The sequence below is a fragment of the Limulus polyphemus genome, unplaced genomic scaffold, assembly GCF_000517525.1.
Source record: "Limulus polyphemus unplaced genomic scaffold, Limulus_polyphemus-2.1.2 Scaffold640, whole genome shotgun sequence".
NCBI lineage: Eukaryota > Metazoa > Arthropoda > Merostomata > Xiphosura > Limulidae > Limulus > Limulus polyphemus.
Window position 1 is genome coordinate 1,932 of NW_013666250.1, and position 15,416 is coordinate 17,347.

The 15,416-nt window shown below is 31.6% G+C and overlaps 1 protein-coding gene across 1 annotated transcript in view; it reads right to left on the reverse strand.

Annotated features, from left to right (window-relative positions):
• Positions 1 to 3,555: 3,555 nt before the first annotated feature.
• LOC111085819 (blastula protease 10-like) overlaps positions 3,556 to 15,416 on the reverse strand; it is a gene marked incomplete at its 3' end in the record, with an annotated part of 68,245 nt that continues 56,384 nt past the window's right edge. Inside the window, exons 4-7 of the mRNA XM_022386158.1 lie at positions 13,309 to 13,457; positions 11,076 to 11,160; positions 5,577 to 5,757; positions 3,556 to 3,770 (exon numbers count right to left, since the gene is read on the reverse strand). Coding sequence (XP_022241866.1) covers positions 3,556 to 3,770; positions 5,577 to 5,757; positions 11,076 to 11,160; positions 13,309 to 13,329 — 502 coding nt within the window. The remainder of the gene's footprint in view (positions 3,771 to 5,576; positions 5,758 to 11,075; positions 11,161 to 13,308; positions 13,458 to 15,416) is intronic.

Here is a 15,416-nt window from a genome sequence, read left to right on the forward strand (position 1 = left end):
AGATAGATGGTCCGAAAAATCCATTGACTTCTGACATATCTTTAAAAGGAGATTGCTTCCTAAAACACGTTTCAAACATTTAATGTATGTACAGAAAAGAACTGTTTAAATTTCGAGAAAAAAAATTAATACTGTTAAAAACAGCTTCTAAACAGTGAGCTATTTCAATTCTGCAAAATAAGAAAACAGTAAAAATATCGTTTTTTTAAAGGTCTAGTCCGAAACCTTATCTTAATAATTTAGATTTTTTATTGTCAATTTTTAATGTTTCACACTAAAACTCTAGTTTTTTTCTTTCTTATACGCATTACTTCATTTCTAGACTTCATTCCAAAGGCTTATATACAAAGAGATGAAATCACCGTATAAATAAAAGTAAGTGTGTTCAAAATTCTAAGAACTTATGAATGAAAGCAAAAGAGAATATGTTATGATATGTCAACCACACTACATCCACTATATCAAGTGGCAATACCATGGTTCATTAGATTGGCTGGAATACGACAGACATAGTAGTGGTCTAGACGCTGTATATATCATGACATTTCATGAACAACGACTGTTCTGTTGTGAACCAAATGAAGCAAGTGAATTCTAATTATTATCAATTTTATTTATATCACTTAGAGCTTTGAATATAACGTATACAGAAATGAAAATAGTTATAGAAATTTATAAGCGACCTACATACTGGAGTCACAAACAACACGCAAATACACTGTACAAATAGGTGGTGAATGTATTAACGGTACCAAACATAATCACAAAAAACGTACAAATGGAAAACGAATAAGCTACCGTCTCAGTTTATACATAAGCCCAATAAACCTAAAAAATGTTTATATCGGGACTTTGTGCAGACTAAGCCATGTTTGTGAATGTTATTGGCCTTTTTAGCGTAAAGATATCGTTTCACCGCATATGATACACGCTTGTGGTCAATTTATTGCTGGAAGATGAAACCTTGCTTGATGGGCCGTGTTCCTGAGGGAATGACATGATGAATCAGCATATGCTTGCATTTGTCAGCAATCAGTGTAGCATCAGTTCTCTGTAAATCACCGACACCGAACTGGTACTGATCCATCACCATGCTTTACTGTAACTGTTGTATATTTACTATAAATCCGTTTTCTTCTCAGCCTTCAAGCTTACTTTTTGTTGGTTGTTGCCGAAACAGTTAGAGCTTTTATTCATTTGTAAAGCGCACATATCTTAGCTTTACTTATTACACTGTTTGTGTTCCAATGTCCATTTAAACCATTTCAATTGATTGCCTCTTCCCAGCAGTGACTCTCGAGCAGCTATACAGTATTGATACCACTTCATGCTAAGCTGTATTATGCTGTTCATGACCTAATATTCACAACTGTATTCACTGTAACTTCGTTGACAGGATTTGTACTCATCCATCATCTTTCTCGTAAAGAACATATCCTGTTGACAAGATTTGTACTCATCCATCATCTTTCTCGTAAAGAACATATCCTGTTGACAAGATTTGTACTCATCCATCATCTTTCTCGTAAAGAACATATCCTGATGGATGAGTACAAATCTTGTCAACATCCTCCTCGTAAAGAACATATTATGTTGACAAAATTTGTACTCATCCATCATCTTTCTCGTAAAGAACATATCCTGTTGACAAGATTTTTACTCATCCATCCTCCTCCTCGTAAAGAACATATTCTGTTGACAAGATTTGTACTCATCCATCATCTTTCTCGTAAAGAATATCTCCTGTTGACAAGATTTTTACTCATCCATCATCCTCCTCGTAAAGAACATATTCTGTTGACAAGATTTGTACTCATCCATTATCTTTCTCGTAAAGAACATATCCTGTTGACAAGATTTTTACTCATCCATCACCCTCCTCGTGAAGAACATATTCTGTTGACAAGATTTGTACTCATCCATCATCTTTATCGTAAAGAACATATCCTGTTGACAAGATTTGTACTCATCCATCATCTTTATCGTAAAGAACATATCCTGTTGACAAGATTTGTACTCATCCATCATCCTCCTCGTAAATAACCTATTATGAGATACTTAACATCACTTTTGGAGAATTTCGGTTTTCTACTTCGACCACTTCTATTAGTTGCCAGGTTCACACACCCTCTTCAGAGTCCTGCACACAGTTGCTACTGAATCATGATGTATTGTCACAAATCTTTCGTATGCAGAATCTTTGATTAGTGAAGCGTTTGTTTTTTAATGCAGTATTTAACTCCTGGTAGCTATGAGTGATCGAACTACTACTACTGGTAATAGTGTAACTGTCTTTACTTTTATAGTCATTACACTGTTGTGACACTTGTAAACTATTGCACGTTATAGTTTAACCGTTATTCTAGTTATAGAATCACAATCTCTATTTATACCAACAATGTTTAAACAAGATATCTAAAATACATTCCTTTTGCACCTGCTTTATACTTGCTAGTACGATCTTATGTATCAACGCTATTTTTGTCACTGTTCAGAATATTAATAGTTTGTCATTTTGTTTATATTTTGAAGAATAAACGTACTATATCGTGTAAAATAAACGTACTTGATTATTCCTTTTTCTTTGTTCAAATTTTTACATGAAAAAAAAAAACATTTACAGTTTAATTATATTTTTTTCATTATTTACATTTATTCTAATACATCTTGAACATTTTGTTCTTAGCTTAACATTATCCTAGTTAAATATTCGAGGTTCCCAAACGTCGTAAGAAGTTTTCGTGAAAAGAGATATGAGACATAAGACTCACATCGCATGAAAAGACAACAGCTTATGAGAACAACAATATCGAGCAAGCTGTATTATCTTTTTTTATTCCAGCTACGACAATGATGAGAAATGCCCTCTAGCACAACTTTGTCTTTCTTCGGCAGGACGTGTTTGCTGTAACTATAAAAGTAGTTATATACATAAAAATGTACACCGGATACAGTTCCGTTTTTGAATATAAAGTCACTCTGTATTACACTTTCTACCACTAACCTAACTGGACTGATGACAACACATAATATGACCAAGTAGGTTTGCCCATTGGTTAGGGCTAGTTTGAATCCTCGTCACCGAACATGTTCGTCCTGACAACAAGCCGAATGAGAATTCTTGGCTTAAAAAAAATTCCGACCGACCCCAAACTAGATAAGATTAAAGACGTAAATGAAAATAAAAAAAAAGGTTAAAACATTGCTGTTTAAGAAACAGCGTGTGCAGAAAAGCTGAACTGTTTCTGATAGTAAAGTAGGTGGCCCAAAATGTATAAGTGTATGTGAAAATTATTACAGCTTGTTTTATTTATGTTTTAGAAGGTTTGACACGTACAGTAAATTATTTGTTCAGAAAAAAAAATATTTAGGTTGTGGGCAATAATCCATTTTTGATTGTTTAGTAAGTTATATAAATCCATCTACGATAGACGAAGTTTGTTATACTCCAAAAATAAAATCAATTTTTTTTAGTTTTGGAAAATTAACTACCGATACTCTTCGTTTAGTCATTTGGATTTTTAGAAGAAAAAAAACAAGCATGAAACTACTTACTTTTATTAAGAAAACGGAAAGTCCCTCGAAACCCTGTATTGTTTTCTTGTCTCCAGTCTGAGTGGAACTCGAAGATGAGAGTATTTCCAGAAGAGTAGTGGGTCTGTTGAATATCTGACAGTTTACCACAGAGAAAGGTATTGTAGCTGGTGTTTTGATTTATTAAAGGCTCTTTCAAGTGTAGATATAATTTAACATAATCTCCAAACTTACACCTGCAATAGAAACGTTATCAGAGTAAATACACTAAAGGTTTTAGGCCTCAACCATATAAACTGACTGTGGCTCAATCAATAAAAATAATTGAATGATAATAATGATAATTCTTTTCACGTGATACGATTCTATCTCTAAAAGCAAATATTTTAAATATTAGATGTACTTTAATTTTCCTAATCGAATGTTTGTAATACATAGAGCTTAAATAAGCATTTTACTTTGTTTCTGATATTTTGATTCTTAAATAAATATATACCTTTAAAACTTCTGCAAGAAATATCTTCAGGTATTCGATCAAGGAATTGTTTTTAATTTTTAGGAGGACGATTGAGTATTCAGTACACAAAATATTATTATTAGCTATCATGTTTGTCTATTTATTTATTTAATTTGTTTGTACTGGAAAATTAATTTCTTTGGTTGTAGTTTTGAACGAAACATATCTTTATTCTAACACAAATTTAGCACTTTTTCGAACACAACAATTTATAAGTAGTTTGGCATATGGAAGTGGAACGTGGCTACTTGAACCCATAAATAATTCATATCTTCAAACAAACTATTATAATGCCATCTCAGGATACATCCTGTTGTTTTGTATCGGGTATTTAAAATAAATCGTCTGAGCACTTGAACCCTTTAGAATAAAATATTTAATAAACATAGAAAACTCGGATGGAACTGCTAGTAAACAAGACTATTAATCCAATAGATTCTGATACATCTAAGATCATACATTTCATTACATTAATTTTCTCAGCCAAGATGTGGTAAAGCAAATTACAAATAATATTAAAGAACAAACTATTTATCTTAATATTTTTTAAATAAAAATATAACCAGGCAAGCTATTTGTTCTTTTAGTAGAAAGTTCAACGTCATTTTTGCTTGTTACTTGGTCTTCAGTACTGAAGATAGTGTAAGCAAACTTGACGTATGACTAAAATATTTTAAATAAAAAATATCTAATAAAAAAAATGTAACTCTATAGCTCACAACTCTTATTCGCCATACTCTTAGATGAGATGTTTATAATATACTTTCCCTCACTCTTAACGAAAGATTTTGTATTATTTCTTCGACTCTTTGTATATGTATAATATCCAAGTATAAGAACGACAAGATTATTGAATACAAAATTTGAAATTATGCTGTCCAGTTATATACAAGTAATTTTCTTTCACGTGTTCTAAGTTAAAAATATTTTTATTTCCTGTTTAATAAATAGCATTGTCTTTCGTGTATCTAAAACAAATTTGGGATAGAGGATCTGATAAAATGCAGAAAAAAACAAAAAACAACACGAAGTACCCATATAGTTGTTTGTTTGTAATTTCGCGCAAAGCTACACGAGGGCTATCTGCGCTAGCCGTCCCTAATTTAGGAGTGTAAGACTAGAGGGAAGGCAGCTAGTCATCACCACCCACTGCCAACTCTTGGACTACTATTTTACCAATGAATAGTGGGATTGATCGTCACATTATAATGCCCCCACGGCTGAAAGGGCGAGCATGTTTGGTGGGACGGGGATTCGAATACGCAACCCTCAGATTGCGAGTCGAGTGCCCTAACCACCTGGCCATGCCGGGCCTAATACCGATATAGAAATTCAATGGCACATGTAATATAAGAATCCAAAATTATAATTTAGATTGAAATACGAGACTAGACTCCCACTTCCATAAAAGAGTATTGCATATATATATGTACTGCGAGAAATGTTAAGAAAATAATTCAAATAAAACAAAGAACAAGTGATTAAAAATTCGCAATAGTGAGAATAAGAAAATAATTGAACTAACCCTAAATTTGATCGACCTAAATCAAATTCTTCAAAAATCACTTTTATAAGGTAATTTTCTCTCGCGACGAAAGTGTAGAGTAGGCAGTTGATGTTGTCTTCATAAGGAACAGGCCAATTAGGTGAAGTAAAAACTCCGTAGTCCTTGTTGTAAGTGCTGTCGAACATGATGCATTTACAGTCTGCGAAAAAACAAGTAAACACGAGAAAGCTAAGACTTAATAACCTTACTCGACCAGATTAACGTCACAAGCAGGTGTTTTGAAATAAGAACTGGGGATGTTAATTTCAGTTCCATACAAAAAGAATGAGTATTAATTTTGCACCACACTTGCTGTGATGCGGCAAATATGACATAATCTTTTAAATTTTACATAAAAATATCGGAAAAATAGTCTTAATGGCCAGCTATAATCACACGGATGATTAGAAAACTGTATTAGATTCTAGTACAACTAGCTTTTTAGAAAACTGTTGACCAAACCGTTTTTTGTCACGGAAAAACAAATTTCATGAAAATATGACGTAATCTCAAAAATTTAGTGTTCCTTACTTATAAAACAGTTATTAATTTATATGATAAGGAAAACAATGAGGTTCCAGAACATTCATGACATTACTAATTAGAAAGGGAACCAATAGATAACCATATTATAAAAAATGACTTTTATTTAATATTGATTGTAAAATTTGATTAAATATTAAAATAGCTCAATTAAAAAGTTGTTAATGTGAAAAAAATGAAGTACAGTGAATATATTAAAAAGATCCTCTACCATAGATCAAACAAAAAGCATAGCCTCAAAATTAGTTATGCATGTCTTAATTTCCTTCTTCTTTAGTAAACTATAAATAACATTAAATTAAACTATTTCGAATTTCCCGCAATGTCCTTATACCAATTTATAATTTTATTGAAAAAATAAAATTATGTGCTATTTCTCGGGTAAATAAAAACATTAAAATAACAAAGTAACTGGTAGTTATCCTGGAGGCAAAAGCATGCCGCCTCAGTGTGTGTGTGTGGTGGGGGGGGGGGGGAGGTCACCATGTAAGTGGAGTATAATTGATTCCGCCTAAGGGTTACATAAATATTACATAATATGTAAATTATACCTACAACTGAGGGTTACATAACTGTTATGTAATAGACACCAGAAAGGGATGACGTCATAGTTCCACAAAGTGGCACTGGAGGGTGCGGCTGTCTTAGGGGATGGGTAACTTCATAGTTCCATATCAGAGGAACTGTTACTATAGGCAAATGTTGTTACAAAGGTTCTGTAGGCAAAAATTGTTACTATATTTTTATAAGATTGCTTACAGATTCCAACTTCTCTCAACTTATGTTTCTAGTTTTCATTTATATATTTAATTGTATTAATGTGCTTTGCAAAGACAGATGATGTCTCTATAGGCAGACAGTGTTAATATACTTCAGTAGGATTGCATACAGATTTCAACCGTCTCAACTTATATTTATAGTTTTCATTTATATAATTAACTGTACTACATGTGTGTTTATAGGCGAATAGTGTTACAAACACATTTAACATACTGCTGAAAAGTTTTATCACACCTGATGTTTCATTTTTATAAATATTGAATGAGACAGTTAGTATAGCTGACTGTGTTTTTTTAAGTATAATTATAATTTTGCTTCTAAATGTAATTTACATGACATACATTTTGCATTACAATTTGGGTTGTGTTTATCTAAGGGACAAATTCCACTGACAACATGATATCCTTCGATATTTAAGAACAATACGAATTGAAACATGCATGATTTATAAAATACTAGACCGCCAAGATTTTATTAACTTACATATAAGTCTAGTACACTTCAGTTAAAATACAATTATTGAATAGTTTCTACTCAGTTAGACTCTCCTTCTGATCTTTGTTCATTAGTCATATGGCAGTCAATGACCTCAACTTGAGAATCAGCCTATTCTATTGTCATGCAATATATGAACATAATGAAAACAAGAACTAATATATTTCATCTGATATATAAGAACACAAAATATTGATTGTAACAGTAAAAATTAGATTCTTCTAACATAGATATTGAGAATTTGTAAACATTATAATATTTACAGAAATTAGATATTCACTGTAGTAACAGCAATATTGACAGGTCTATGATTTTACTTACATATATATATATTGATTATAGCATATTAGGCTATGGTACAACACATCAATTTTAAGTGAAAGAGGAGGTGTAATGTGATTGTCAAAAACATCTAATGTAAAGCACGATTGTGACAATCAAATTAGTTGTGGATTTCAAGGGCATGATATGTTTTGTAGAATTTGTAAATGAAGAAACTTTCTATGATGGTATTAGCTCGAATCACTTTGGGAATTTCCCTTATGTTTCGTTTATGGTGATATATTCTATTTGGCTAATCACATGCTAGAACAATTATATACTACATATATTGTTACGTTGGGCTGTATGTCAGTGTCTGATAAGTTCAGGTGTTTGTAGTTTCTATTTGACTAATAACATGTCAGAACAATTATATACCACATATATATTTTTACGTTGGGCTATAGGTCAGTATCTGATAAGTTCAGGTGTTTGTAGTTTCTATTTGACTAATAACATGTCAGAACAGTTATATACCACATATATTTTTACGTTGGGCTTTAGGTCAGTATCTGATAAGTTAAGGTGTTTGTAATTTCTATTTAAATAATAACATATCAGAACAATTATATACTACACATATTGTTACGTTGGGATGTAGGTCAGTATCTGATAAGTTAAGGTGTTTGTAGTCTTCGTAAATAGTAAATTAGTGTACCTAATTCTTGAACTTTTATTACTAAACATTTCAGTATATGTGATACTTGTTAAGTCTGTGATTTTACTTAGATATAATAATGATAATATATTATTAAGCTATAATGAAACATGAGTTTTATATAAGAAATATAAATGGAGATTTGTATTATATTTTCAAACCTACTTCTTAGAAACTGATAATCATGAGATGTAATTTATCATTGTTTATTGAATTTTATATTCAGTGACACAGAAAAGCTTAGTAAAAGGTCATGATGAGTCAGACTAAACGTCCAGTAAGGTTAAAGTTTCCACATTGTTTGAAGATTACTTCTAACATTTATGTTTAAGGTTAATGACTTTCAGATAGAAATGGAATATGTTATTAGTTTCAGACAACAAGAAACAAGTTGTCGACAAAGATTTGTGAAAATATCTGGAGAAAGGTAAGATTATAATTTTTTTACAATAGTAATGGTTAAACATAACTATTTTTGTAGATCCTTTAGACTTTAACAAAATAAATGAACTTATAAAGCTACATATGAAATTATTGCATGTTATTTGGAAATAAGCGTCATTTTTAGGGTGAATATATTATACATATATATATATATGTTATATATATGAATTATAGAAATGAATTAGTGATAAATGATTTACATAGAAAACATTAGGAAATGCAAAAAGTATGTCATGAAAATTAACTATAGAAGCAAAATTATAGTCAGTAATTTAAATGTATAGTAAATTGATAGTTAAAAACAGAGTCAGCTATACTATCTGTCTGAATTAATTTTATAAAAGCGAAACATTAGTCGTGATAAAAACTTTTCAGCAGTACATTACACATGTTAGTACCACTACCAGCCTATATAACATGATGTGGAAACTTTGCAGGGGATGAGTACTTTTGTCAGGCACTGTATACAGGGTGGAGAAAAGTGACTATTCAATTGCTCCAGTTAGGTTATAGATTAATTTATAACGTCTCACTCTGAAACAAGCAATAGATAAATTGGTTTAAATTATCTTTGTAATATGTTCTTCACTACCAGCCGTATAAATACCACCTTCAACAACTGTATAGTAACTTTTGCCTCACCTTGTATATACGTATAAAACCAAGATACATTTTATATTTACCCATCATATCACTTGTGTTCTGATATTGCGTTACGTTATGTTACCTTATTTTAAAAAATCATGTTTTTTTCTTTTTTGCAGGTTTTGTGCCATAATTTCATCATTGTTACTGTATATAAAATTCATTACTTTGCAGTTTTCTTGATAATCTTTTGTTTGCCTCTTCCATTTGAACAGAGTGATTAACTTTATCTGATTTTGGCAAATAAAGTTAAACAGTTTCGTGTAATCGTAAAAGTAAACAGGAAAATCTTGTGGCTAAAATCTTTAAAAGGTTTCCAAAATCGTCAACCAATGGCGAAGGATAATTGTTTGATTATTTGTAGTTAAGCACAAAGCTGCACAAAGGGCTATCTGTGCTCTGCCTACCACCGGTATCGAAAACCGGTTTCTAGCGTTGTAAGTCCACAGACATACCGCTGTGCCACTGGGGGGTACCAACGATAATATTATCTCACTTATAAAGTTAGTTACTCAATAATCGATTTTTGTATTTCTTTTGCATAATCTATTTCATTTTAAACTGAAACTAATCTTAATATTTTCACTTGGATTGATATACATGTATATTATGTTGTGTGTGTGAATAACGCGTCAAACTGTTTTCCAATTATATATATATGTATATAACAAAAACAAACAAACAAAAAAAAAAACAGAACAAATACCCGAAGTGTAAGTGTACTTGTTAATCTGATTTGTTTATATCTGGAAGTCTGCTCTTTTGCACTCGCTTCATTTTTAATGTGGATACAATAGAACGTTTCTTTCATTTGGTAAGCTGTGCCAAAACAGACGCTGCAACGAGTTTATTAACGCTCTGTTGCTACATTTCAACCCACGTTGTCTTTATTATAAGACACTAGAGGTAGATGTCCGGTAAAGTAACGATTATTGTAATAAGCATTGTATTTAGTGTATGTTGTGTTTTATTCTTCATCGATTGTTAGAGTCTTTGGATATGTTGGATATTTTCTGCTGACTCAGGTAACGTTTTCGTGATAATAAAACGCTCAGTTAGTTCTTATGTCTTTGTCTTCTTTATATTTTATGTGTTTATTCACGTAACTTTATTTTATTCAGATGGATATTTTGTGAAAGAAATGTTTACGGTCGAAAATTGCGTTAACAGCGAGGGTACCCATTTGGTAAAACATTTAATTGTAATCATTATAAGTAAGTTAATTTGAACAGTATATTCAATTAGCTATTCTAATATATTGATATATTTTTGGTTCTCATCTATACGAGTAGCCTGCTTTGATCAAAATTTGATATCAAATAAAATATCCAAAACATCTTATATAGAACTCAGAACTTTTACAAGCTTATAACTGTGATTACAAGACCTTTTTTTATTTCCACTAACTATTTAAACTATAATGTATAAGGCTGTCTGTCAATAACGTTTCCATGACGACGATCCAACGGGTTGCATTTTGCACATCAAAAGCTAATCAAAACACAGTTTACAAAACTATTTCGACAGATGGCTGTAACTCATACTACTTACCAAATGTAAAAAAAAGAAAAAAAAGAGGAAAACGTATTTACCTGCTGAGACAGCTGAGACGAGAGTAGAACGTGACGTTAGTAGACTTAGCAATTCGATAAGGATAAGTGCTGACTGTGACATGGTCTGGTGAAAAGAAGAAGTAAAAGTTTACTAAAATGGTTTTAGAGAATTTATACAGTAAAATAATTCAGCTTTTCTCCACTCGTTATTTAAAAACAAGACAAAGATCAGGGCACGTAACTAAGCTTATTACAAGATAAATATTGGAATTTTATTCACTTAGGGGGATGAATATTGGAAACTAGACATTTTAGTTGTCGTTGTTGCAAAGGTACTTTGATTTCATTAATTAGACATATCTTTATGCCTATTTTAAGAAACTTAGTACCATGTTTGAAATATTACTTCTGAAAAAAAGAATATAAAGCAACTTTACAATAAACTATTATGTCACAATTTACTCAATCAACAGGTGAAAAAAATCCGAGTACTAAATCTAATCAGAAAGTTAGGAAACGTCAAACATAATATTACAATATCAGAGTAAATTGTGTACAAAGAAAACAAACACCAATTTAACTCTCACACCTAAATGGGAATAAAGCCTCATTGAGTGAATTTTTTAATATCGTTCTTGTTCATGTGAGAAAAACGTTTACTACTCGAAAATACTATTTTCTGTTATTCATTGTGTTTTTATAAATAAATGCTTATTGTATTTTGTTGTTATAACATAATTTTTAAAAGGGAGAAAGGAAAAAAGATTAGTGTAAATAGAAACCATATCTATTGCTTTGGTAAAGAACGTTCATTGTTTACAGGATTGACAAAAAAGGGAGATAAGAAAGGGGTCTGAATTTAAGAATTCTAGGTTACCTTAGGGCGATTTTTTTAGGACCAGGCCCAACATTTCTCAACAAGTATTGTAGTGTGCCTTGAAGCAGAAAATGGTTACTTATGCATTTTGGTTTTCAGTTACAGTTCTTATGCTTTGGGTTTAGAAATACGCAGTACTGGCAGTTTTATACTAGTGTTAATGTTAGTAATAGAATACTAATTTATGTTCCGTTACATTTTGATTGTTATTGTTATTTCAAACGCTTTAAGCATTGAAAACACTCACACACATTTTTACTATAGACTAACACGCTCATAATGCTGTGATATATATGCAATAATATAAACAGAAACTATCACAACATTGTTTACGTTATTTCCTGTCAAAATGTTATTGACTGTAGTTTAACTCATAAACGTTAAGATATTCCGGGGTGTTTTAAGTTCATCTTTAATGTCTTGGATATATTCTTTGTTTAATGAATTTCACTATTGCAGTTCATGTCTTGAACTTATGACATCACGTTTACTAGTCTGTCTGTAAACATCCGAGAAAATCATATATCCTATTAAGGCATTTAAGCACTATGTGAGGTATTTTAGCTATTCAGAACGTTTTGTAATTAACTAACATGGCGGTTTTTCCGTTTATAAAATATTAACTTAGATATAATCTGTGTCGAATGATCTATATCTTATAATGAAATGTTCAAGACAGTAGAATCGGAAATTAGAACTGGAATTTTCGACCTGAACGGAACCTAATGCGCATGTGGGTTAAATGGCCAGGACAGAGACCGCTATAATTCAGGTGTAGCCATCCCTAAGTTTCAACTACTGATCAAATGGAGGGAGGGAGCCAGCCAGCAAAACTCTTGCCACAAGGTATCTGTCTCATTCTGTGAACGGAATAATGAAAATTACTGTTACTTGTCTAACACATTCACAGTTAAAAGTGTGGAGCATGTTCAGTGGCATCACGCCTCTGTCCTTATATCTTTCAGTACACGTTCAATGACATCACATCTCGGACCTTATACCTCTCAGTACATGTTCAGTGGCTTCACGTCTCAGATCTTATACCTCTCAGTACATGTTCAGTGGCTTCACGTCTCAGATCTTATACCTCTCAGTACATGTTCAGTGGCTTCACGTCTCAGACCTTAGACCCTTTGGTAAATATTCAGTTACATTTACTACTTAGAGTAAACTCTGCAATGTCAGATATTACTGCGTTACATTTTGGTTTTATTCACTTTAGCAAAGTATGCGACAATAATCACAGCCTACAATAACATACCCTGCTTGAGCTGTCGTTGATGTTCTTAATTCGAATAAAAAATATTTTACTTTAGAATACCGCTCTTAAAAGCATAAGGTTATAGTAATTATCTTCTCAGAGAACATTTTTCATCTCTCGCACCAAAGACTTACCTTCTTTTTTCGTGTTCCCATATTCTTGAGTTGAAGATCTTGAAAATTTTAAAAGATCTTTGATCGCTTTAAGGGTTAACATCGATGGCAGTGATTGCTCCCGTGTCTTTTTTCTCTCTTACGCCTTCCAATAGATTTTGTCCTTACGTCTAAAACAAAATGAAAAAAGAACACAAATAACTTGATAAAACTGAACTACGTATTTTTGTTGCATAGGTCTATTTTACTCAAGTAAGCTTAAATAAAATAAATCAGAATTCTACTAATTATATAAAAAGACTATTCTCATTAAGAGAGGATCGTGGGTAAGATATTTCATTATGGTCTACAAATACAGAAAAACTAAGACCATGATACGGTTTTGGTTTGTTCTGAATTTCGCACAAAGCTATGCGAGGGCTACCTACGCTAGCCGTCTCTAATTTAGCAGTTAGTCATCATCACCCACCGCCAACTCTTGGGCTGCTCTTTTACCAACGAGTAGTGGGATTGACCGTCATATTATAACGCCCCCACGGCTGAAAGGGTGAGCATGTTTGGTGGGACGGGGATTCAAACCCGCGACCCTCAGATTGCGAGTCAAGCTCCCTAACCACCTGGCTATGAACATTAGTTCAAAAACATAAATTTCTAAATTTGTATGAACTTAGAATTAAAAGTTTGAGTAAAAAATAGAGAAAAAAAAACATAGTTTGAATTATAATCCAAATATTGACTAACAGTATTTCCAATTACAAACCCTAAGAAAAATCAATAAATTAGATTATTATAGAACAAAACTAAACTCTATTAATTAAATAATATATACATTTAACATTAACCCTCTTTAACAATAAAATAATAATTTTAAGTGTTTGTTTTTGATTATCGCATCTATTTCACTACAAGATTGGATAATGACGAAATTCAATTATACTTCATGTAATTTTTCCACTTTTATCACAAAATATTGGTTTTCAGAAATAGTACAACGTAGAATTGACGATACCTATTACTAACCTCTAAATCCAACTATTATGCAGCAACATAAAGTTTTGATTTCAATACATAAGAAGCAACTGCTACTTGAGGTTTACTTGGTCGAATCATTACTTAAGAATTCGTGTTGAATCATTAGATACATACAGTAAGAAGGAAAAACGTCAATAAAACACGTTTATTAATAACATACACTCTACAGATTATTTAATTAATTTATAAATTTACTTGCCATCATGCATAGCTTTAAAGACGAAATCAGCTTAATCAAAACTCATACAAGTACTAATCTCAATATTACATATTTCCTTTTCTTATTGTATTTTTAGATAATAGAAGGCAGATCAAGACGTACTAAGTTTAATTTTGTATTTTAATGAAATACTTATAAATCGAAAAGCACATCACATAATTCATATTCTATACACATGGGTATTATTACTTATCTACATGCGCATCTTTTTATCTGAAAAAATCACATAGAAAAGAAATGTGACCGCCATAGCTCCAAGAGCAAAGAACCTAGAAACCTGAAATTTTGCTCCCATACTAAGTGGACCCTGAGAGTGTACACCTAGGTATTATTACTAATCTACGTCTGTGCGTGCATGAGCTTGCGCATCGTTTTATGCGCAAAACACTTAGAAAAGAAATGTGAACGTGCGTGTGTGCATGCGCATCTTTTTAATGAGGCAAGCTGGCGAAAAACCAATAGAAAAGAAGTGGTTCCGTATATAACAACTTCTAATAAATTGAAAAGCCAGTGCGTTTTGATAACAATGCTTTCCAACAATGCCCTTTTATATCATGTTGCTTAGCAATAACAGTATAACCTAATATTGTTGTTAAGAGGCTATGTGCTAAAAGTATAAAATGGAATGTATAAACTACAAAATTGAAAATATATTTGTTGTTTTCTAATTTAGGAGCTCTGTTAATTAAAGAGGTTTATTTTTAAGTTTAAAATCGGAAGACAAGTCAGAGGGAAGATTATTGTTATAAACAGACCACATCCCGTAAAGGAGCAACAAAAGTATATAGGTTATACTTTTATGCTAAAATGGGTTTACAATACACATATTAACATAGTCATCTAGAATAAATCAACTTAATAATCCAAACGAAGCCAG